This window comes from Equus przewalskii, chromosome 11 (assembly GCF_037783145.1).
Source record: "Equus przewalskii isolate Varuska chromosome 11, EquPr2, whole genome shotgun sequence".
Taxonomy (NCBI): Eukaryota; Metazoa; Chordata; class Mammalia; order Perissodactyla; family Equidae; genus Equus; species Equus przewalskii.
This window is the reverse complement of record NC_091841.1, coordinates 10988626-11010979: the sequence shown is the minus strand read 5'-3', so window position 1 is coordinate 11010979 and position 22354 is coordinate 10988626. Positions and strand designations below refer to the sequence as shown.

Below are 22354 nucleotides of genomic sequence, written 5' to 3'. Positions count from 1 at the left end.
GCTTTTGGTCAGCACTAAGTACTTCTTGAGTGTCTTTCGTGTGCCCACCTCTGTCCCAGACACCATAGGGCACACAGAATTATAGATTCTGCCCCAACAGAGATAAAACTAAAAGATTAAATGGGCAAGCAAGTAAAACAAAGCAGTGTGAAGAGCCATATAGTTAGGAACACTAGAATTTTCTGGAAAATTAAATATAACGGGACTCGTAACTAAAAGACATATCAGCTAGATGTGTGACCTTGGGCAAGCCACTTGCCTTTTCTCTGCTTCACTTTCCTCCCTTGTAGGATGCAGGGCTTGTACTGTGCAACCTCTTCACATTATCTCCAGCTCTATATTCTCGAGTCATTTGAGCCTGGAGAGGTGAGGTTTGAGCCAGGCGTTGATGGATGGAGGAGGCGGTCGCCCCACTGCGACCCCTGCCCTCCACCCATGTCTCCCCACAGCAGGAGGAGGAATTCCTTGGTCTGACGGTGTGGACTGTGAATTTGTTGAGTATAAACCATGTACCAAGGACTTGGTGTATACCATCTCAGTCCTCATCACAAAAACCCTCAACCACGCAACTAATGGGTGGAGCCAGGGTTTGAACCGAGCTGGGACCCTGACTTGCCCTTTCATTTTGGAAACAGGGGTATGAGGAGGCCTTGTGGACGAGGTGATCCAAATTCAGTGCTGGCTGGCCTCGGTTCTGCCCTCTCTGGCCAAGGATGAAGCCAGCTCCCATCTGTTGGAGGCACCTATCAGCCCCTTCCTGTCCCCACGCCAACCCCTCCCTTAGAAAGCCCTTGCCTGGTGGATGGAGCCTCCCCAGTAGTAAAGCTTTCCGGGGATCCCCTTGCATGTCATAAGGTTATGGGGGCAGCAAGGCAGAGCTTGGTGATCCCGTTTGGAGGTGAGGAAATATGTTCAGAGAAGTTCTCTAGACCAGCTGGATCCAATGGAGAGAACAAAAACTAAACCAGGTCCCCCGGTTCCCAGGTCAGCTCTCCACAATTCCACTGTGGGTTCTGGGATTGGGGGAGGCCGAAGGCCCCAGGCCAAAGCAGGGATTTCGGAGAAACTGGAGCAGCTTTGCCTGGCAGCTTCTGGAAGAACTCCAGGCAGTGGTTGGAGACATTCCTGTTTTCTGTGCCCTCCAGTCCTTGATCTTGCTTGTTTCCCCATCTGACTGTTGTTAGGAATATGGCCTGGCCCTCACCCTGCTTGCGCACACCCACTTCCACTCTCCTGGGGCACCCCCTCTCTCCGGGACCCTAAGAGGGAGGTGGCAAGGTGGAACAAGTGCAGGACTGTGACAGGAACCAGCTGAGCCTGTTTCCTCATCTGTGAAGTGGGGGCAAGAACAATAGCGCTTCTTTCATCCTTGGTTACGAGGATCACGGGAGACCAGAGCATTCATGTAAAAATGATGGCTTCCCACCCTAGCCCAGCCAGCCGACTCCAGCCCTTCCCCTCTGAAGCACCGGGCGGGGGACCTGACCACCTCGGCGTTCAGCCTGCAGCCCCTCCCACCCCAAGATCCCAGTGCGCTGGCTCTTGCCTGAGTTCCCGCCCCTTCTCTGCCGCCTCCCCTCCACTGCCATACCCGCCTCCACAGACACAGCCCCCCGCCCGGGCCTTGGGGGAGGGTGAAGGAGGGGTGGGACTTGAGTTGTTTTTCCAAGAGAAGGAACCAGCTTCTTAAGGTTAATCGGGTGTCCGCGCTCAGAGAGTTTGGGGTGACAGGCCTGGGGGCCGGGGCGTGGGGGCGAGTCCGCCTCTGGCCGGCCTCAGGAAGGGCGGTCTCCGGGAGCCGGAGCGCCGGTGCCTGGTCGGGCGGAGCGAGCCGCCGGGGTCAGGGCGGGGGCGGAGCTCTCCGAGGTGCTGAAGCCGCTGGGCTCTGGGTCCCGGGGGCGCCCCAGCCGCGGACTCCCGGGCCCTCCCGCTCCGCGCACGCAAGGCCCCAAGTCCCGAGGCTCCGGCCCGTGCGGCTCCCGGAGACCTCAAGGGACGGGCGGCTCGCCCTCTCGGGTCTCGTTCCGGGCTCCGCCCCCAGTGACCTTGGACACTCGGTTTTCTCTCGGGCATCGGCGAAGTCGCCCTCCAGGCAGCGTGTCCCGTCCCGGGGCTGGGAGAGCGGATGCACACCCTTTCCCCGGCCTGGAGCGCGGGAGCAGGGAACCGGGCGGCGGGGGCGGGGGGCGGGCTCCTCTCTTCCCGGCGGACCGCCGCCTGCCTGCTCTCTGCAGCTCCTTCCCAGGCCCCGACGGCGCCCCTCTCCTCGGCCTGCCCGGCGGCCAACACGCAACCCCGAGGCTGGGAATTGCCGGCCCCCGGCTCCCTGCCCCGACGGAACCGTGGCGGCAGGGCCGACCCCACCCACCATAGCCTCCCGTTGGGGTCAGACACCCGCGCCTCCGCGATCCAGCTCCGAGCCGGGCCACGTAAGGAGTGAGATCCTGGCCGGGCGCGAGACCACCTCGCGGTCCCTGGTGCTTGGTCAGAGCGGAGGCGGGGAGCGCAGCCAGACGGGGCTGCCAGCTCTTTCCCCAGCCCGCGAGGGGGCGCCGCGTCCCCATGACAACGCGGACACCCCACCCCCCTGCATCCCGGCAGGGCAGCGCCCCCCTCGAAGCAGCCCTGGCGACCGTGGGCGGTGCCCCCACAGTGACCGAGCGGGGAGCAGCCGGCCGGTTCCAGTGAGGGGCGCGCGTAGCTGGGGTCCCCGACGCCCCGGGAGGTGCCCCCCGCGCGTCGCCGTTGGGTGGCCGGCCCGGGGCGGGCGGCACGGCCCCTCCAGGATTGGCTGCTTCCCCGTGACATCACGCGGCTCGGAGAAAAGTGCGAGCGTGAGCGCGAGTCGGAGCCACAGCGCCGGGAGCTGCGGGCGGAGCAGGGGCCGCCCCTCGGCACCCCGTCCCCGCCCCCGGCCCGCGGCCCGGCCGCCCGCCCCGCCCGCTGGCCCGTGGGGCCGCCCGCCTGTCCCGCCGTCTGTCAGGTGCGAGGGGAGCGGGGCGGAGGTGTCTGGTAAGTGACTCCGCCGCGGCGCGGGGGCGGGGGGACTAGGTTGGGGGAGAAGGACGCGGGGCTCCTGGACCCTCTGAGGCTCCCCGGAGGCGGGTCCGCCTGGGACTGGACCCCAGGCTTCCTCGGGGGCGAGCGCGGTGCTGGGAGCTGCCCAGGGCCCGGGGGTGAGGGGCCCCGCTGGAAGAAAGGCCCGGAGTCTCTCGGAGGCTTCCCCAGGTGCATCTCCGGGAAGGAACGGACATGCAGGAGGTCGGGGGGTGTGCCCGCCCACAGCCCCCAAAGAGCCAGGGGCAGCCGTCGGGGGCGGGACCCCCCACTCCAGCCCACCCACTGGCAGTTCTGCGGGGCGCCGGGCGCTGCAGCCCCAAAAGCGTTTTTCCCGCCCGTCTCCCTGCCCCTCCCGGCGCTGCCAGCCCACTCCGGTCCATGGAGTCCTCCATCAGCGACCTTGAACCCCGACAGAAGACACCCCTGCCCTCTCCTGGCGCCCCTCCCCCACTCCAGGACCACCCCTAGCTGTTCCCCAGGCTCAGACCCCGGGAGATCCAGCGCCAAACCCCGAGCCCCGTGGCGGAAGTGTCAGGCGCAATGTCTGTGCCAAATCGCCTGCGCCCCTTCTCCCTTCCCTGAACTCCTGAGTCTCGTCTCCAGCCCCAGGGACAGATCCAAGGGCCACAGCCTTCCGGAGCCCCAGAATGAAAGCCTAAGAACCGAGGACTCACACCCCACAGCCCCCGCCCCCACGGCGTCCAGAGCACGCGCTCCCGTCTGGTCCGGGAAAGGAGGGGCTCGAGGACCCAGGAAAGCACGGTGCCCACGCCCAGAGGCTGCAGGAACTGCGTGCTAGGGGGTTGGGGGAGGGCGGGGCACCGGAGAGACGGGGCCCCATCCACCGCCACGGAGATGTGGAGGAGCCTCCAGAGGGGTCCAGTAATGACTCCCAACCTGGCCCTCGAGGCCCGCCCAAGCCTGGGCTTGAGAACTCGGGTGCCCACTCTAGCCGCTGGAGCCAGACGGTGCCTCTCCGGCGGGGTGCAGGATTAGGAGTGTGGGAGGGGAAGAACCTTCCACGCGCCTGACCCAAGCCCCCGCCGGGCCTCCCTGTTGTGGGGTGCTGCCCGCACTCTCCCGCCCGCAGCCTGGGCGCCCTTTGGCGATAACGCGCAGTGGGCACGCAGAGCTGAGCCTAGTGTCCCGCAGCGCCGGGTCGGGCGACTCTAGCAGCGGCTCCTCGACAGAAGTCAGCCTGAGGCTGGGACTCCGCACCGCAGCTTTGGGGTCGCGGACACCACTGCGCGCTCGGCTGTGACGATGCCCCCAGGTCAGGGGGCCTGTCGCGCCCCACAGTGTAGTCTGGCCCTGTGGTCCTGCCTGGGACCCTTCCTCACCCACAGGCGGGGCGCCATCCAGACACTGGCTCTTGGCCCGACCTTCTTCGCGCTCAGACAGCCAAGGTCTGGGTTGAATCTTCCGGCAGGGGCATTTGGAATGTGGCCCCGTCACCTACTGTCGGCCCCGAATTTGCTTGTGTACACAAGCTCACAGGTACAGGCGCATTCGAAGCGTGTGTATCCCCCAGGCCACAGCACTCCAGGCACCCACACGCATGCACATGCACGTGTCCGCATGGCGCGGGCATGCACACGTGCCCCCGAGCTCACACTGGTATCCAGGCGTGGCCGAGCGCACACACACGCACATGCAGACAGCTACTAGCTTCTACTCGCGCGCCCCAGGAATCACACACACAAACAGAACTCGCACTCGCCTTCCCTCCCACACGTTCTTCGCCGGGGGCCGGGTGGAAATCCGGGCCCCCTTAACTTTCCCACCGTTGAACCCTGCGCGGAGCCGAAGGCAGCTCCTGGGCGGGGCCTGGCGAGGGGACCTCATGTCCCTCCCTGGAAGGCCCTGCCGGGGGCCTGCTCTGTGCTTGCCGTCGCGTTGGAGTTGGGGGCGGTGGCGAGGGGCCGCCACCTGTCCTGGGTCCGCAGCTGGCACCCGGGGACCGACATTGCCATCTAGCGGTAGGCACAGCCCAGGGCGGCGGCTGCTCGCCTCCCCAGATCTCAGGCGGCCTGGATTATAGACAACATGCCAGACAGGGTTGCAGTCAGAATACCTGCGGGAGACCCGGAGTCATCCAGAAACATGCTTGGGGTGAGGGCCAGGGGACACTATGCCTCGCCAAGTCTGCAGCTGGCAGCTCCCCAGGCGGGCAGAGCGGGACTAAACCTGCCACCTCCTTGGAGACAAGATGTCTCCAATGGAGGCAAGAGGTCTCTGCTCTTCTGGGAAAACTAAGCGGGGGAGCTGGCAGGGAATGGGAGGGGACGTCCCCAGGCCTCACTTGACTGACCCCTAGTTGTGTGGTTTTGATAGAGGAAGAGCTGAGGCAGGAAATCAACTCGGAGGCAGTAGCACCTTGGGGTTGAGAAGGTGGCTCCTGAGTTCTAATCCCGCCCCGCCCCTACTTACACACCCTGGGCAAGTGAATTAACATCATCCTCATCTGTAAGAAGACACGTCCCTAAAATGAGGCTCCTGATCCGATCGTGCCTGCCTTTTCTGGCTGCTGTAAGGATTAAACCAGATAATCTATATAAAAAGCTCAGAGGGATTCCTGACTCATAGTTAACAGTCAATAAACAAGACCTATTCTGTTTTTCCGATTTGGCATCTCCAGCCCCGTTCTGATCTCACTGGCCTGTGTCCTGGCCCCAGGAGGTGAAAGCGAGGGTTTCCTTGGGCCTGGAGGACAGATCACTGCCCCCCACTAGCCCCCGCCTGCCTGGGCCTGGGGAGGGCGGCTTCTCCCTGCCGGCCGCTTCTGCCCTCCCTGCCCCGAGGGTGAGCTTCCATTTCAGAGGCTCTCAGAGCTGAAAGGGGCTGTCAGAAATCTGGGGAGAGGGGGGTACCTGGTCTTTGCCCTTGACTCAGTTGTGACCTTGGAGGTGGCTAGCCCTCTGAGCCTCTCCTCCTGTGAACCAAGGATTTGGCAGGCGGACTTGAACTGCCAGGCCCACCTGGAGGGTGGGACTGTATCTGCGATGGTGGATCAAGGGGGCTGAGGCCAGGCTGGGGGGTCACGCTGGCTCTTGGCTCCAGCCCCCAGGGCATTTTCCTGCTGGAGATGGAGTTTCAGTTGCTGATCCCCATAGCTGCTCGGGAGGTTGTCCCAGGACAGGAGTCCTTTCTGGGAAAGAGAAGTGCAGGAAGCGAGGTGGCTCGTCTGAGGCCACACGGCTAGACGCCGCCGCCGCCGCCGCCGCTGGCCTTGGAGCCTGGGTGGCCGGGTGAGTGCGCCTTCCTCCACACGCCCCTGCCTCTCCCTGCCTCTTTCTCTCACACACAGACGCACAGAACTGCGTCTATACGACAGCGCGCTGCGGGGCTGGTGCGGCTGTGATGGGGCCTGTGTGCGTGTGTGTAATGGTGTGCGTGTTGGCGGGTGTGAAGGAGCCTGGGCTGGGCGGCTGCCCTGGCACAGCGCAACGGGCGTGGGCCTCCCTCACATGTATGGGAGAGGAAGGGGAGCCGGGATGGAGGAGAGCGTGGTGGGAGGGAGCACAGGCTCAGGGGGAGGGGCTTCGCGCTTGGGGGACCCGAGCTGGGGTGCCATCTGTGTGCACTGGTGGGTCAGGGGGCACCCTCAGGAGCCAGCCAAAGGCTCCCCCGTAGCAGCCCCTCTCTCCCCTCTGGGATGCTCTTTCACCCTTTGGGGTCCCTGTTAGGCCCGGCCGGGGCAGACCCTGGCCCTTGGGAAGCCATGTCTGTCCTTCCTCAGCTGGTGGGCCCTTCACGATTCCTCATGAGTCTCAGCCCCTGGCTGCTGACAGTCCCCAGCTACCCATGCGCTGGGGCAGGGGTGAGGGCTCAGGGAAGGGATGCCACAGTGGCACGCACTCTCCTCCTCCTCCAGGATGTCCTCAGCTTCATGCCACCTCGGGTCCTCAAGGAAGCCTTCCCCCAGGTGGGGTCACTGGCTCCCGTGGCTCTTTGGGCTTCCCTCTGCCCAAAGGGACAGCTCTGGGACAGCAACATGACGTCAAGGAGCTGTGGAACCTTGGTCAGGTTATTTGACATCTCTGTGCCTCAGTTTCCCCATTTGTAAGTAGTGAAAAATAGCAGTATCTACTTCATAAGTCTGTTGTGAGGGTGAAATGAGTTAGTACTTATAAAAAGTGTAGAAAGTGCCTGGCACTTAGGAGACAGTAAATGTCACCTGCTGATATAATTGCCTCTGTCCTCAGTGTCTTCGGTAGGGACTGAGAACAGATCCCCAGGTCATGTTTGGTTAAGAAATGACCGAGAGAGAGTGGTTAGAATGAACACTTCTGACTAGAGCCCCATGCTGATCCCTGGGACCACTCCTCCCCTCCCCCTCACTTCCTGGGGCCCCAGCCTCACTGGGCTTCTGTCCATGCCTCACACATGCCCAGGGCCTTTGCTCCCGCCATTGCCACCCACTAGGCCACCTCTGTAGCTCTTCATATGGCTCCCTCCTTGCCATCCTGCAGATCACCTCCTTGGAGAGGCCTTCACTGATCACCCAGCGAGGAACCACCCCTGTGGGTCCTCACCATACCACCGCTCTGCCTTGTTTCCTTTCTAGCACTTTCTCTGTTGCTCGCGTGTTGGTATGGCTCCCCTGAGTGGATTGTAACCTCCATGCGTGTCTCATTCACTTCTGCAACCCCAGCACCTCGAACACTGTGCGCACCCTGAGTGCTCACACTCAACAAATGGGGAACGAATGAATAAAGGAGGAAGTGACGGGACCGAGTTCTCTAAGGTTCTGCAGGATGCTGTTCCGCTGTCACCTTGATCCAGTTCACCCCACGTGACCCCTCTAATCCACCTTGGCACTTCAGCCCTTCTCTCTCCTTCCTCCTCCAGACACGGCCCCCCCACGCCCCCGACGGCTAAGCAAAATGGCGAACTTCACACCAGTGAATGGCAGCTCGGGTAACCAGTCTGTGCGCCTGGTCACATCAACCCATAACCGCTACGAGACAGTGGAGATGGTATTCATCGCCACGGTGACAGGCTCCCTGAGCCTGGTGACGGTGGTGGGCAACATCCTGGTGATGCTGTCCATCAAAGTCAACAGGCAGCTGCAGACAGTCAACAACTACTTTCTCTTCAGCCTGGCGTGCGCCGACCTCATCATCGGCGCGTTCTCCATGAACCTCTACACCGTCTACATCATCAAGGGCTACTGGCCTCTGGGCGCCGTGGTCTGTGACCTGTGGCTGGCCCTGGACTACGTGGTGAGCAATGCCTCGGTCATGAACCTCCTCATTATCAGCTTTGACCGGTACTTCTGCGTCACCAAGCCTCTCACCTACCCCGCCCGGCGCACCACCAAGATGGCAGGCCTCATGATCGCCGCTGCCTGGGTCCTGTCCTTCGTGCTCTGGGCACCTGCCATCTTGTTCTGGCAGTTTGTGGTGGGCAAGCGGACAGTGCCGGACAACCAGTGCTTCATCCAGTTCCTGTCCAACCCGGCGGTGACCTTCGGCACGGCCATCGCTGCCTTCTATCTGCCCGTGGTCATCATGACCGTTCTCTATATTCACATCTCCCTGGCCAGTCGCAGCCGAGTTCACAAGCACCGGTCCGAGGGCCCCAAGGAGAAGAAAGCCAAGACGCTGGCCTTCCTCAAGAGCCCCCTGATGAAGCAGAGCGTAAAGAAACCCCCACCAGGGGAAGCCACTCGGGAGGGGCTGCGCAACGGGAAGCTAGAGGAGGCCCCTCCGCCGGTCCTGCCACCCCCGCCACGTCCAATGGCTGACAAGGACACTTCCAATGAGTCCAGCTCGGGCAGTGCCACCCAGAACACCAAGGAACGACCACCCACCGAGCTGTCCACCACAGAGGCCACCACGCCTGCCACGCCCGCCCCTTGCCTACAGCCACGGGCCCTCAACCCTGCCTCCAAATGGTCCAAGATCCAGATTGTGACGAAGCAGACAGGCAACGAGTGTGTGACAGCCATCGAGATTGTGCCTGCCACGCCAGCTGGCATGCGTCCGGCGGCCAACGTGGCCCGCAAATTTGCCAGCATCGCCCGCAACCAGGTGCGCAAGAAGCGGCAGATGGCGGCCCGGGAGCGCAAGGTGACACGGACCATCTTTGCCATTCTGCTGGCCTTCATCCTCACCTGGACGCCCTACAACGTCATGGTCCTGGTGAACACCTTCTGCCAGAGCTGCATCCCTGACACGGTGTGGTCCATCGGCTACTGGCTCTGCTATGTCAACAGCACCATCAACCCTGCCTGCTACGCCCTCTGCAACGCGACCTTTAAAAAGACATTCAGGCACCTGCTGCTATGCCAGTATCGGAACATCGGCACTGCCAGGTAGGCAGGCAGGGGTGCCGCAGGAGGTGCTGGTGGTCGCATGTGTGCACTGGGGGACCACACAGGCCAGCTGCTGTGGGGCAGAGATTTGCAGGCACCTCTCCATGTTCTTGTTCACTGAAGAGGAGAACTGAGGTCCCCAAGACCCTGCGAGCTCAGGAAAAGGCTCTGGCTGGAATCGGAGAGACCAGATCTCTGCTCAGGCCGGGGAGGGTCAGCCCCAGGAAGCATCTGCACCAGGACTGCCTGGTCCCCTCTGTTGCCCTGGCTCAGGGAGCTGGGGGCACTGGTCTACGTGGGCTCCTGCCCCCTGTGACCAACCAGCGTGGCTGAGACAATGGACAATGGAGCCCGAAGCTCAGGCTCCCCTCGGGAGGAGGGAAGGCGCCTGTGCTTGGGAAAGGAGGCTGCGAGGGCAGTGGAAGGGTGGGGCCCTCCATTCTGCTGTAATTGGTGCTTGGTCCCCCCTGCACCCCGCATGTAGGCTCAGCCCCCTTCTCCCAAATCCCACTCCAGGGCAGAAATCCCCCACTTGCTGCAGCTACTCAGCCAGGTTCTGGTTGGGCGGGTGGGCTTGCTGGAGGCCAGGCAGAGAGGGCTCTGAGGTACGCCCCCCACACCCGGCAGGTCATACTCGGATGGGCCAGCTCGGAGCAAAGAGATTCACACTTAGGACGAGATTCACACTTAGCACCGTGGTCCCAAGCTGAGGGGGAATAATTCACCTTATTCTGAAGAGCCCTCCCCTGTCCCCAAGGGGGGTCACACAGACGGAAGGTGGCGCTGCGGTGGGCAGTGTTCCCCGCTGGGCTCTGCAGAGTGTGAGCGAGGCCTGGGTCACCAGATGAGAACAGGGGTGGACTTGACCCAGTGACAGGGGGGTGGCGGCCCTTAGAGCGGCCCCATCTCTACTCTCCCAGTGGCTGGAACCTTGCTGATTGGCAGCGGGCTAGACGGAAAGCCCTTTGCCTGAGGTGGGAATGTCAGTTCTAGAACCTTCAGGGTCCTCTCCCTCAGCCCTGGTGTGGCCCCTAGAGGACCCAGAAAGGCTTAGGGGACCTGATGGGGGGGGGGTACTCTTTCACGGGTCAGTAAGGGGCTCTGGAAGAGATTTTCGTAACCATTCTGCTTTTTCCATGAGCGCCAGGGAGCACTGGCGGCCAAGCCCCACCGCCCTGAACGCCCGACCCTCAGCCTTCTTTTTCTTCCACACTCTCCCACCTCCAACAAGTCACAACGGCAAACTCTCTGGGAAGGGGCTTTTATATATTAAAAGAAAAACTTTTATTGGGAGAAAAACGACAGTTTATTTTGTTTCTTAGCAATGGCATCATTGTGGGGAAGAACAAAAGGGGTGCGGGAATCCATCGCTTTGGGGGGGCTCAAGCTGCAGAGAATCCCTGTCCCTCCCCACCTTGGGCACTTGGGTGGGGGTGGGGGTGGGGGAGAGAGAGGGAAGAGCAGGGCCTGATCGACAGCTCAGAGCAGAGCAGACAAAAGGCACTGGCGGGTTACATCGTGGGCCTGCGGGTGGCAGGGCCTGGGCCAGGCCCCCAGTAAGGCCAGGGGCTCCCAGGCATCCAGTGCTGGCCTCTAGTCCTTTCCCTTCCCTTTCTTGGCTGTAAAACAAGAAATACCGCATTAGCAGGTTTCTGGTGACCTGGCAGAGACCCTCCTGACATACTAGAGGGAGAAGAAAATTCTGCCCCTCGTGGTTCTCCATCAGCGGACCTGGAAGGCGGTGGGATAGGGCAGCCATGATGATGCTGGACCTGCCCCACGTCCCCAGCTTCAAACGTCCCCTGGGGATCCAGAAAACCTCCCAGTTCCCAGTTCCACGCCTGGTCCCAGCAGCCCTCGACCACAGCCTCAGCCTCCTCATCCGAGAAATGGGCAGATTCACCCTGTTGGCCTCTCTGGGCCGCGGTGAGTCAGGAAGCAGCTAAGGGTCAGGGGACGCAGGGCTGTGAGGTCCTTCCCATAGCGGGAAGGGCCAAGCTGACCAAATGCTGGAGCGATGACAAAGCCGAGCCCTTCCAGGACAATGTCCCTGGATCCTAAGCCAAACGCTCCCTCAGGACACTGTAACTTTGTCCTTGCTTGGGCCGGAAGATTGACTATCCCCTGAGCACCTTTGGTGGGCTGCCTTCAGTACGCGCCCATCTAAGGTATCGCTAAAGACAGGGAAACCCCGTGCAGACACGTCAAGACGTCACTCGCCAGGGCCCCAAACTTCAGGCTTAACCATTCCCCTCACAGGTGGGGGCAGCCCCCGGCGGCGATCGCCCTCCCCCCGTGGCTGACCTTTGGCCTTAGCTTTGGTCTTGGGGGTGCAGGGCTTGGTCACGCGGATGGTCTCCTGGCACTGGGCATTGTACCGTGCCTTCTTCAGGGTGCCTTGGCGGGCTCTGGTGCCCGTGCCCCCATCACACGACCCCCAGCTCTCAAACTTGTACTTGCAGTCAGCTGGCGGGAGAGCGCCCGGGGTCAGAGCTGGGCACCCGCGGCCTCCGTCCACAGGTCCGCCCAGGGTTCCGCGAGGCTGCGCCCCGCCTTGCGGGCCCTCCGCCTGCGCCCCACCTCACCTCCAAACTCCTTCTTCCAGTTGCAGGGCACCCTGCACCGGATGCGCTGAGTCTGGGCCCCGCAGGTCCCCTCGCGGAAACCCACGCCGCAGTCCTTGCTGCTGGGGGTGCAGGGCCCCCAGGTCCACTCCCCGCACTCGCTCCCCGGGCCGCCCTTCTTCACTTTGTCTACAACGCACGGGGAACACAGTTCAGGACCCGGGGCACGGAGAGACTCACGCGGGGACACGTTCCTGGGGTCCCGGCCTCGGAACCCAGGTGGCCGGGCTCACCTGCCCATCTCCAGCCCTCCTCTGTCCCCCACCCCGCAGATCACCTTTCTTTTTGGCCACCGCGGAGGTGAGCGCCAACAGGGTGAGGAGGGCGAAGAGGAGGAAGCTTCGGTGCTGCATCCTGGGGGGAGAGCACAGGTCAGAGCCCCCGCCCGTCCCCTTCGCCACTGGGTGCCGCGGGCGTGGACCTCCCAACCCCCTCTCCCCATTTTCCAGGCCCAAAGGGTGGGGCCGCTACGGCGGCGGCGGCGGCGGGAGGACTTCAGGGGCCGGGGCGCACGGCCGGGAGGCGTCTCCCCGGGGGATGCCTGGATCCCAGGACGCAGCTCAGACCCCCACCCAGCCTCCAGCCCCTGGGCGGCAGCGGCCGAGCGCGCGAGGGGCCAGGCCGCCGTGCGCCCTCCGGGGCCCCGCGCGCTCACTCGCTCGCCGCCCGCGCTGCTTCGCTCCCTCCCGCGCCGGGGCCGTCCCGCTCCGGCCGCCGCGGCCCCTTTTGTCTCCAGAACCGGTCTGAGCCGGTCACATGGGCCCCCGCCCCCTCCCCGCCTCCCCCCAAACCGAGGAAAGACCCGCCCCGCCCCCTCCCCTCAAACCCGCACCGCCCCCGACCCCGGCGTCCCCGCCTCCGCGCCCGCCCCGCGCCCCCGCGCTTCCACCCAGCTTCCCGCCGCGCGTGCCCGTACCCTCGCCCTGCGGGCGCCGTCCGCCCCAGACCGGGCGCTCCTGGCCCCCCTCCCCCGACCCCGGGGTCTCCTGGCCCCAGGCCTCCGTCCTGCCCTAGCACCCCCAGTCCGGGGCCCCAGCTTCCCGCCCCCGCCCTCTGCCCCCGCCCCGGGGCCGTCCCCTTTCCCCACTGGACGCCAGCTCCCCTTCTCGGCGGCGGAGCTTCAGAGGGAGACTGGGAGGGAGCGCAGAGCCCGGGGTGTGTCACAGGACCCCGCGCGGGGCCCGCATCCCAGCCTGTGCGCGGCTCCGTCCCCCGACCCCCGGCCGCGCTGTTTCGCCCCGTCAAGGCCCCGTGCCACCTCCCAGGGCCTGCGCGGCCCTTAGAGCCCCCGTGACTGCTGGGCCAGGAGCGCCGGCCCCCACCTGGGGTCGCTTCAACAAGTGTGCAAGCTGATGCACACCTCCCCGCGCCCTGCTCAGTGCGGGGGGAGCCTGGGGCCGGGCACCCCAGGGCCAGCGCGCGGGGCGGGGGCGGGGGCGGGGGCGCGGCGCCGCTCCCGGAGCGCAGGTGGGCGGGGGCGCGGGCGGGGGCCGGTGGCGGAGCGGAGCCCGCGGGCCTGGATTTGGTGAGACTTGAGCTGACAAGAGCCGTCTGAGAAGTTCCAGACCCGGCCCGGCGGCGGCTGCAGATGCTCACCCCCTCTGACCCCGGGGCCCACCGCGCCCGCTCCTCTAAATTGCGAACGCTTCTAGGGCCTGGGGGAGGGGGCGTGCCCGAGGCCACGGGGCCGAGGGGCCTAAGGATCGGGCCGCTCCCGCCCCACCGCTCTTTCACTTTCATTGTTATCCTCCCAGCGGGAAGCGGGAAGCGGGAAGCCGGAGGAAATCAGCTCCTCCCCGGACCGGGCGAGGTCAGGTCCCGGGCAGGCCCGCGGACCCCACCCCTAGTCGGGAACAGGGGCCCCGACAAGGAGCTGGGTCACGGTGTCCAGCCCCCCACCCTAAGGCTAACCCTGCGGACCCCGCTGCTCCTGGAAGACCTCCTCCTCAAAAAAAGAGAAAAGCAGAAAGGAAAAAAGTCCACTTTACTGAGTCACACCCAGCTGTAAACATGTCACCGTGAGAGCCCACCCCAACCCCCAGGCCACACAGTCGGCGTTGCAATGACTGGGTACATGGGGAGGGTCACGGGGTAGGTGCCAAGCAGGGCAGTGGGCAGGCAAATGCAGCGGCTCCGTTTCCGGGAGGAGGCCCTGGGGAGGGTGGGGTCAGGGCACAAAGGGCCAGAGCCTCAAAGGGGGCTCTGAAAGGCCCCGGGGGCTTAGGAAACCTCTTCCTGCAGGCTCCCCAATAGGGCCTCAAGCCCCTGTGCCCCACCCTGCCCCCTAAACCCCAGGAAGGGCCGCCCTGAGGTGGCCCAGGCCCAGCCCCCAAAGGCCTGCCCAGCCCAGTCCAGTTTCCTGTTCCCCTGTGAGGCTGCAGTCAGACTGGGGCCTCAGGGGGACAGGTGAGCCCCCCAGCTCCTCAGAGTCCAACCCTAGGTCTGGCGGCTCCTCAGGGGGCAGCCCGGGGCTCCTTCCCTGCGGCCTGGGTCCCCCCGTGGCAGTCCAACTGGAATGTGGCAGTGAGGCGGGCAGGAGGGCCCGGTCCTCTGGCCGGCGTCCTGCCGCCCTCGCGGGCCCCACAGCTACACAGCCGTCTCCTGGTCCTCCCGCTGGATCATCTGGTAGTGCTGCCGGTTCTCCAGGTAGGCGGCCAGCTCGGTGTCCTGAGCCTTCTCAGCCCGCTGCCTGGGAGTGTCGCCCTGGAGGGGGAGCAGCCGTCAGCTCAGGCCTAGGAGAGGGCAGGGGCTCTCCCCTCCAGGCTGCCCCACCCCTGCTCGCTCGGGTTGCTCAGCTTCTGCGCTGTGTCGGAAGGACAGCTTCACACCCCCCGAGACAGCCCTCTCCCATGGCCCCTCTCAACAGTGCCCAACTTTGGAAGAGGGTTGGTCTGTGCCCCGTGGAGCCCCTGCCCGCCCTGGTGGCCTGCTCACCTGCTGGTCTGTCTTCATGAGAGAGGCCCCTGCCTCAACGATGTAGTGGCAGATGGTGCGCTGGCCCAGGGCTGCCGCCTGGTGCAGACACGTCTCCCCGCTGGGGGCACAGGGACTGGCTGTGGACCCCATCCAGTCCTCTGGGCCCTCTGGTCTCCCCAGGGCCATTGGAAAGGGAAGGAAGTTTGGGGCCTTGGGGCAAGGGGGGTGGCCCAGAGAACAAGAGATGTGGCTGGGATGGGTCTATGGGCTCTGAGAGGACCAGATGGGAGGGGCTAGATGAAGACAGGGCGGTTTCCAGGGTAACCAGCATCCTGCACTGCCGAGATACTCACTTTTCCTCCACGGCGTCAAGGATTTCTGGAGGGGCTGGAGGAGAGGGGAGCGGGAGGTCAGAGAGGCCTGGCAGCCTCCCCCCTCCCACCGGGGCGCCCCTGTGGCACAGCTCACCATGGTCCAGCAGGTAGCGGACCACGTCCTTGCTGCCGGTGCTGACGGCATGGTGCAGGAGCGTGCGGCTCCGTTCGTCCCGGTGCATGAGGTCGCCCCCGGCTCGGTGCAGCTCCTGGAGCTGAGGGCAGGGGCAGAGCGGGGCTGGGGCTCCCAGGGCCACCTCCTTCCACCCACAGAAATGCCCCAGTTCACAAGGCTACAGGCCTGACACTAGTATGCTGCCACACTCTGCTCCCCAGGGCCTCTGGGGGGGTCTCTCTGGAGTGGCAAGAGATAATGGCTTCTCTCACCCCAGACGCTCCCCAGGAACACTGACGGGCAAGCCCTGGGACCTGCAGGTCCTTTAGGACTCTCCTACAGAGGGACACTGAGTGTGGCTGGATGGGGACGGGGCAAGGTGGAAGGGGACAGTCACCATGGAGGCCCTGCAGAGGGCCAGACGATGACAGATGACAGCGCCTGAACAGGTCAGCTCTTGGCCCAACCCAGGGGCCCTGTGTCAGTGCCTGAGGGCTGCCCGGGGGAGAGGCCCAGCCGGCCGGCGCCGGTACCTTACAGAAGTCGTTCCTCTTGGCGGCCTCGATCAGCTCTTCACCTGCATGGAGCACCTGCCCGTTACCCTGGAGGCCCGGGCTTGTGCGGCGCATGCACACGCTCGGGATGCACCAGCGCGCAGAGGCGGGCCTGTCGGGCAGTGTGCCAAGGGCCGGGCTCACAGAGAACGGGGCCTCGCAGTTAGGTTTGGGTGAGGCTGTGGAGGGGCTCCCCCCCGGCCCACGAGCCTCACTCCGAGGAGCAGGGAGAAAGAGGGGCCGTGCAGGGGGAGGCCTCACCTTTAGGAGCTGCAGCATCCCCTGACAGTGACCTGCGAACAGAACAGGAGATGTGACATGGCCGCAGCCAGGCCAGCCTGTCGCCCTCCCCAGCCCCAACTTGGGACACCCCACAGTCCTGCAACAGTTTACTGAGTGCCTCCAACACAGAGCCTGGTGAGGTCAGCCAGCCAGGCTCAGGCTGTGTGATGACCGGGCACATGGGGAGGGGACAGGACAGCAGGGTGCTGGGAAAGAAGGTTCGAGGCTGGGGGTAGGAGAGCAGGAGGCCAGGGGTGTGGTGTGCTCAGCTGCTGGGGGAGGAAGGGTTAGAGCCGGGGGGAAGGAGAGAAGTCAGGGAGGGAGCCTAGGTCTTTGGCCAGCGGGGCAGGGTGGATGGTGACGCCTTCCCTGGGGACAGAGGGCTTTGGCCGCTTGGGTTTGCTGTCAGTGAGTCAGGGGTGGGGGGCTGGTGGGCTGGGGCTGAAGGAGGGAAGACAGGAGCTGCCAGCTTGCAGGTGGGGTCTAGAGCCAGGGCCTGGAGGAGACTGGGGACTCACCGGGGCGTGGGTGAGCAGGGGGAGGTGGGGAGAGGGGACGTCGGGGTTGGGAGGTCCGGCCGGGCCGATGCCCCCAGCAGCTCTGGGTCCAGGATATAAATCTCGTCCTGTGCGATCTCAGTCACATAGTTGAGGTGTTCCTGTGGGTGGGGAGTCAGGGCTGAGGGTCAGGGCCTGCCGGTGGGGGCGAAGGGGCAGCCAGGCCGGCAGGCCCGGAGAAGCGTCTGCTGTGAGCAGGCAGCCAGGGCTGCGTGCCAGTCCCTCCTTCCCCCGCCTCTGCACTCCCTCCTCTCCTGGCCCACCACCCAAGCCCGGCCCCTGACCTCTGTGTACTGGGCCCAGCAGCTTGCCAGCCCCTTCCCCCTGCCAATAAGCCTTCACCCCAGTGGCCTGGCCCCGGCCAGAAGTGCCTTTCCTTCTGTGTCTCCCTGGGTGGCAGCTGTACTTCACGCTCTCCCGCCCACCCCGCAAGCCTTTCCCGGCTACGGCAGCTCCCTCCTCCTGCCAGCACGATCCCTGTGCACCCAGCCTGGAGGGCAGGGCCATGCCCTGTCCGTGCATATGGACCAGTGTGAACACACTGCAGACTATGAGGATGGGGCGAGCCGGCTGCAGAGGGGCGCGCTCCCAGGAGAGTGACACAGGTGCCCCAGGACCAGCTGTGGAGGGAGCAGGACGGAGGTGCTCACCTGGGCCCGGTCAATCCTGTAGAAGCGGCTGGCAGTGGTGGCTGTGGGGAGACGGTTAGCTGGCTGAGGGTGGAGGAGGCCCTTGTCTAGGCTCAGGGCTGCTGCCGCCCCAACCCAGGATCCCGAGGGAGGGGCAGGACACAGCCAGGAGCCGCTCACCATCGAGGAAGCACCACTTGGGGGAAAGTTTCTGGCACGTTGGGGACCCGGCTCCAGCACCTTCGGGCTCCTGTTGAGAGAAGCACAGGCCGGGGCTGGCAGAGAGCAGCCCCCGAGCAGCTGGGGCGGCCCAGGGCAGGCTCCCGGCCCCCCTCACCTGCTGGAGCCTCTCGATGTGCGCCCGGCAGAGCTCGAGGTCGCTGTCTCCTGGGACCACTACAGTGCCCAGGGGCACCGCTGGAGGACAGAGCAGGCCATCAGCGGCTGCATCCACCACCCGGCCCTCAGGACCCCCCCAGGCCTGCCCGCCACTCACAGGCCTCCTTGAGCTGCTCCTTGTCGTAATGCAGGGCCTCGTAGTCGTGCATGCTGACTCTGCTCACCTGGATCCGCAGCTGCTCGGGCACCGGCTGCTGACTGAGGGCAAGGGAGATAGGGGGCCTCAGTGAGGGCCCTGCCAGGCCGCTGGCACTGAGCAAGGGCCCCTCCCAGCTGCCTCAGGATAGAGGGACTGTCAGTTGCTTTGCAGATGGGGAAACCAAAGCTCAGAGGGGGCAGAGTCTGGCCTCGGGCCCAGGGCATGGGAGGGGCGTACTCGCTGTGCAGGGGGGCGGCGCTCCGCCGCTTGGCCTTCTGCACCATGGTGGCCTGGTTGCGCAGGGCGATGCGAATGCGGGAGGCCGCGAGCTTGCAGGGCTCGCCGTCCACCTGCACTGGGATAGCCTTGGACGTGGTGAGCACCACCTCACGGCACTGCGTCAGCCGCTCGCCATGCCCACCAACCTGCAGCGCTGCCTGGGGGCGAGGAAGGCTCAGGTCAGGGGCCGGGGTGGATGGCGCCCCACCTCTGCTCGTTCCAGGGGTGCTCTGGCCTGAGACAAAGGGAGAGTGACCCCCCAGACAGAGAGAGGGAGGGTGAGACCCCAGTCAGAGAGGGGAGGGAGGGGGAGACCCCCGACAGAGAGAGGAGGAGGGTGAGACCCCAGTCAGAGGGGGTTGATGAAAGAGTCCTCCAAGACACAGAGGTTGACAGTCACTCTTAAGTCAGATAGAGAAGAAGACAGTGAGCCCCCAGCCAGAGAAGGGGGGCTTGGTGATACCCTGCCTTGGGGCCATGCTCCTGGGCACTGTGGGGACTCCGGTGGAGCCCCACAAAGCAGAGCCAGGGCTCCAGGCAGGCCCCATGCCAGCCACTCACCAGGGATGTCATGGTGAAGCCGATGACTTCGAGGTAGCCATCATCGTGCCGCTGGGGCTCGAAGTCGTGGTGCTCCCCAGGGTGGCCCCAGGGCATGGTGCCCGCGCAGTACCTGGAGGGGAGGGCAAGAGGCTGCGCTTCCGAGGACAGTCTTGCGGGACAGGGACAGCAGGGCCCACACATCGCCCTCCCCGCCTCACCTGGGGATGTTGAGGAAAACGATGCACTGGGGTTTCAGGTCCTGGATCTTGGGCGTCAGGTCAGTTCCATCACACTGGAGGCAGGAAGAGGGGCGGGTGTTGAGGGCATATGCGCCGGAGGCCGTCTGCCTCCCAGCGGGGCCACCCACCTGCCTGCTGGCTTGGCCCCGTGCTCACCACCACCCGGATATGCTTGGCTAAGTCCTTGGAGCTGCCCATCAGGAAGTCGGAGAAAGCTGTCTGTGGGAGACAGAGGGCGTCACCATGTGACAACAGGGGCCTTTTCCCATCACTGCCCGGCAGGGGTCCTGCGGCCTGGTGGACACAGGTGGGCAGGGGGCATGGGCGATAGAACAGGTGGGTGTGGGGTGTGCTGGCAGAGCCCAGACTCACCCCGGCATAAAACATCTTGTTCCGAAAGCGGCTGTTGAATTTCTCTGGGTTGGCCTCTGGGTGGCGACAAGACATGGGGGACATTCAGTCATTCCGGGTCTCCTGGGGCCTCCCAGGCTGGGGTGGCGGAGGGAGGGCTGGGAACGAATGCCTTTCCTGGGGGAAAAGGTCCAACCCTCCCGGAGACATGCGTGTGTCCCTCCCGCCCCAGCCGCCCAAGGCTTCTCAGCAAGGGGCTGCCCACCTCGAGACTCATGAAACTCCAGGGTGACGTGGGCATCAAAGCCCAGGCTGAAGTAGTTGTTGAAGACATCCAGGGGCAGCTGGAAGAAGGGCAAAGTACCAGCATGAGGGCTGGGCCCCACAGGGGCCCCCGAGTTTCGGGCCCAGCCATGGGTCCCCTCGCCTGCTCAGCCCTGTGTTTCCAGAGGCCTTTCCACAGTTAACAAGATCCACGAAAAGCTCTTCCCCCAGCCTGCCTGCCGCCTCTGGCTCTGCCCTCTCGGGCCCCTTGCCCTGCTGGCACGCCTTCCCTGGCTTTACTTCCCCGGCGTGCCCTATTCTGGAGGGGCCCCAGGACAGCGGAGACTGTGTGTGGCTCGCCGCTTAGAACAGGGCCTGGCAGGTGGGAGGCACTCAGTGAACACGTGCATGTGCCGAGGGGCTGAATGACACCACCTGTGAGCTGAGGACCATCACCCGCTTCATCCAGACGAAGAAGCCAAGTCTGGAGAAATGAAGAGACTCGCTCAAGGCCCCAGAGCCAGCAAGTGGGAAAGTGGGCCCAGCCCAGGGCTCCTGGGAACCCCAGAGACCAAGGCGTGGAGAGGCCCCCTCGACTGCTGCCCCACCCTGGCCCTGGCTGACCCACCCGGTCGGTGGCACCGTCGTCACGCTCCTCAGGCCCCGCCTCGGGGTTGGGCTCAGCGCGGAGGTCCCAGCGGTCCAGCTGCACCACGTTCCCCTCCTCTACGTGGGAGAGGATCTTGGACACGGGCTCATCTGTGTAGCCCTGCAGGGGGAAGCAGGAACTGAGTCCTCCGTGGGGACAGGCCAGCCCAGCCGCACGGCCCACTCGTGGCTACCCCACCTCCTGTGGGCTCTTACCCCACCCCAGTTGAGGGTGCGGGCCAGGTCGTTGCCAGTGCCCAGAGGCAGGATGGCGACAGGCGGCGGCGGCTTTAGGCGGAGCTGGTCCAGAGTGGAGAGGATCCAGCCGACCTGGAGGGAGCGGAGCAGAGGCGGCCAGGTCAGGCCGGCGGGGCCAGGCTCAGGCCCATCGGCAAGAGAGGGACGAGGACTCACCGTGCCGTCGCCCCCGCACGCCAGGATCCGCAGGTTGTGCACCTTGCGGTACATCTCCAGCCTGCGATCAGAAGACAGGAACAGGGTCGGGGTAGGTGTGCTGTACCCCGGTGCCAGGCAAGCCCCGCCACTGGCCCCACAGAGCCTTGACAAGTACTTACGCCTCCTTGGGCCCTCCCTGGCTCAGGTCAAAGACTTGTCGGGGATTGAGATACCAGAGGAAGGACTGGATGATCTTGGCGCCCTGTGGGGGACCAGGAGCCAAGAGGGACAGAGAAGAGGCAGTCAGGGGTGGCGGGCTGAGGCGGGGAGAAGGATGCGGCTGTGGAGCGAGGGGTGGAGGCAGAATCAGACTTTCTCAGGGTCCCTGGGAAGGAGGGATGGGGCAGAGGCCTGCAATGGAACCTGGGAACAGCTGCTGGGGGTTGGGGGGCGCGTAACCCTACCCTTCCCCCAAGGCTCCCAGTGGAGAGGGGAGGCGTGCCTACCTGGTTACCCCCACTCTTGGGGTTCACAAACACCAGCAGGGGCTTCATGAGGGGGGACGGGGTGGGCCTGATGATGAAGGGTCTCCAGCGGCCCTCCTTGGAGACAGAGAGCCTGTAAGGCTCTTGACTGCCCTGGCGGACCCTATCCCCATCCTCAGCAGTGCCCCCTCATGTACCACTTCCGGGTCAGACGTTACCATGGGCCTGGCCATAGAGAGGCAACTCTGATCTCCCACCCGCCTCCGGGCCCCAGAGCCCAGAATAACCCACAGGAGGCAGAGCCAGCAGCATCGGCTCAAGGGCTCAGGATTCCAAGAAACAGGCCCCTCTCCTGCCCCGTCCAGCTGCCTGCCTGGCCCCAGGTCTAACCTCGGGCCCTTTCTTGCTGGATTTCCTCTTGAAGGATGCTCTCTTTTTCTTCTTGCTCGCCTTGAGGGTATTCTGCAAGGGAAGCAGGGGTGTTGGTGACAAGGTGGGTGGGCTGGGGTGGCTGGCAGACCCCAAGTGGGGGGTGGTGTCAAGGGTGCAGGCAGGACTCACCTGGGGCCTGCGGGCCCGGAGGATCCAGGTGGGTGGGATGACCACAGCAGCATGTACCCCCAGGGAGCACGGCTCCTCAATCTGCTGCAGCATGAAGCAGGATACCTTGCTGTGGTACTAGAGGAGAGAGGGGGTGTGGCTGAGGGGGGCTGAGCTGAGGCCTGGGGACCCCAACTCGGTGCAGCACAGGGGACAGCCTGCGGGGCGGGGCGGGCACAACTCACGGCTTGCTTGCACCAGGAGCAACTGATGGCCACAATCTCCTTGCTGTGGAAGGTGAACTTCTGCTGGAAGCCCTAGGGTGGACAGGGTGGCTAGACACCAGGGACCGGGCCCAGAGCAGTAGTCCAGCCCTTCTTCTGTGCCAACCTCTCTCTACCCAGGGAAACTAAGCACATTTTTTTTTCTTTCTGGTGAGGAAGACTGGCCCTGAGCTAACATCTGTGCGAATCTTTCTCTATTTTGTATGTGGGACACCACCACAACATGGCCTGATGAGTGCTGTGTAGGTCCACACCTGGGATCTGAACCTGCAAACCCTTGGCTGCCAAAGCAGAGCACACGAACTTAACCACTACGTGACCAGGCCGGCCCCCGGAGCACATTTTTTTAAATTCAAG

The 22354-nt window shown here is 64.5% G+C and overlaps 3 protein-coding genes across 30 annotated transcripts in view; 1 reads left to right on the top strand and 2 right to left on the bottom strand.

Annotated features, from left to right (window-relative positions):
- The first annotated feature begins 2244 nt into the window (after nt 1-2244).
- CHRM4 (cholinergic receptor muscarinic 4) lies at nt 2245-10666 on the top strand. 3 transcript variants are annotated; one of them, XM_070564970.1, is made up of 3 exons: nt 2879-3012; nt 6121-6308; nt 7912-10666. In XM_070564970.1, exon 3 carries the CDS (start codon nt 7947-7949, stop codon nt 9381-9383), a length of 1437 nt encoding a protein of 478 aa, XP_070421071.1. In that variant the 5' UTR covers nt 2879-3012; nt 6121-6308; nt 7912-7946; the 3' UTR covers nt 9384-10666. The 3 variants fall into 3 exon arrangements, with proteins under 3 accessions (XP_070421070.1, XP_070421071.1, XP_070421072.1); XM_070564969.1 differs by lacking the exon at nt 6121-6308 and having other exon boundaries at nt 2245-3012; XM_070564971.1 differs by lacking the exons at nt 2879-3012; nt 6121-6308 and adding an exon at nt 6991-7122.
- Nucleotides 10662-13747, bottom strand: MDK (midkine). 4 transcript variants are annotated; one of them, XM_070564978.1, is made up of 5 exons: nt 13600-13747; nt 12281-12357; nt 11965-12132; nt 11684-11845; nt 10662-10998 (listed from the first exon to the last, which is right to left on the bottom strand). In XM_070564978.1, exons 2-5 carry the CDS (start codon nt 12354-12356, stop codon nt 10973-10975), a joined length of 432 nt encoding a protein of 143 aa, XP_070421079.1. In that variant the 5' UTR covers nt 12357; nt 13600-13747; the 3' UTR covers nt 10662-10972. The 4 variants fall into 4 exon arrangements, with proteins under 4 accessions (XP_070421079.1, XP_070421078.1, XP_070421077.1 ...); XM_070564977.1 differs by lacking the exon at nt 13600-13747 and adding an exon at nt 13326-13435; XM_070564976.1 differs by lacking the exon at nt 13600-13747 and adding an exon at nt 12920-13024.
- A 221-nt stretch (nt 13748-13968) lies between these two features.
- The window catches only part of DGKZ (diacylglycerol kinase zeta), a 41052-nt gene continuing 32666 nt past the window's right edge, over nt 13969-22354 (bottom strand). For 13 of the 23 annotated variants that reach the window (XM_070564954.1, XM_070564955.1, XM_070564956.1 and 10 more), the window contains 25 exons: nt 21959-22030; nt 21735-21851; nt 21564-21635; nt 21195-21290; nt 20868-20950; nt 20707-20767; nt 20509-20622; nt 20273-20413; nt 19646-19724; nt 19402-19457; nt 19186-19248; nt 19009-19082; nt 18809-18920; nt 18206-18405; nt 17927-18027; nt 17768-17847; nt 17611-17680; nt 17452-17492; nt 16763-16902; nt 16224-16255; nt 15942-15985; nt 15388-15508; nt 15273-15306; nt 14938-15037; nt 13969-14706 (listed from right to left, as the gene is read on the bottom strand). In XM_070564954.1, the coding sequence (XP_070421055.1) occupies nt 14590-14706; nt 14938-15037; nt 15273-15306; nt 15388-15508; nt 15942-15985; nt 16224-16255; nt 16763-16902; nt 17452-17492; nt 17611-17680; nt 17768-17847; nt 17927-18027; nt 18206-18405; nt 18809-18920; nt 19009-19082; nt 19186-19248; nt 19402-19457; nt 19646-19724; nt 20273-20413; nt 20509-20622; nt 20707-20767; nt 20868-20950; nt 21195-21290; nt 21564-21635; nt 21735-21851; nt 21959-22030 (2220 nt within the window). In that variant the 3' untranslated portion in view covers nt 13969-14589. Of the gene's footprint in view, nt 14707-14937; nt 15038-15272; nt 15307-15387; nt 15509-15941; nt 15986-16223; nt 16256-16762; nt 16903-17451; nt 17493-17610; nt 17848-17926; nt 18028-18205; nt 18406-18808; nt 18921-19008; nt 19083-19185; nt 19249-19401; nt 19458-19645; nt 19725-20272; nt 20414-20508; nt 20623-20706; nt 20768-20867; nt 20951-21194; nt 21291-21563; nt 21636-21734; nt 21852-21958; nt 22031-22354 lie in introns of all 23 variants that reach the window. The other 10 variants (XM_070564960.1, XM_070564949.1, XM_070564950.1 and 7 more) reach the window with 1 other exon arrangement.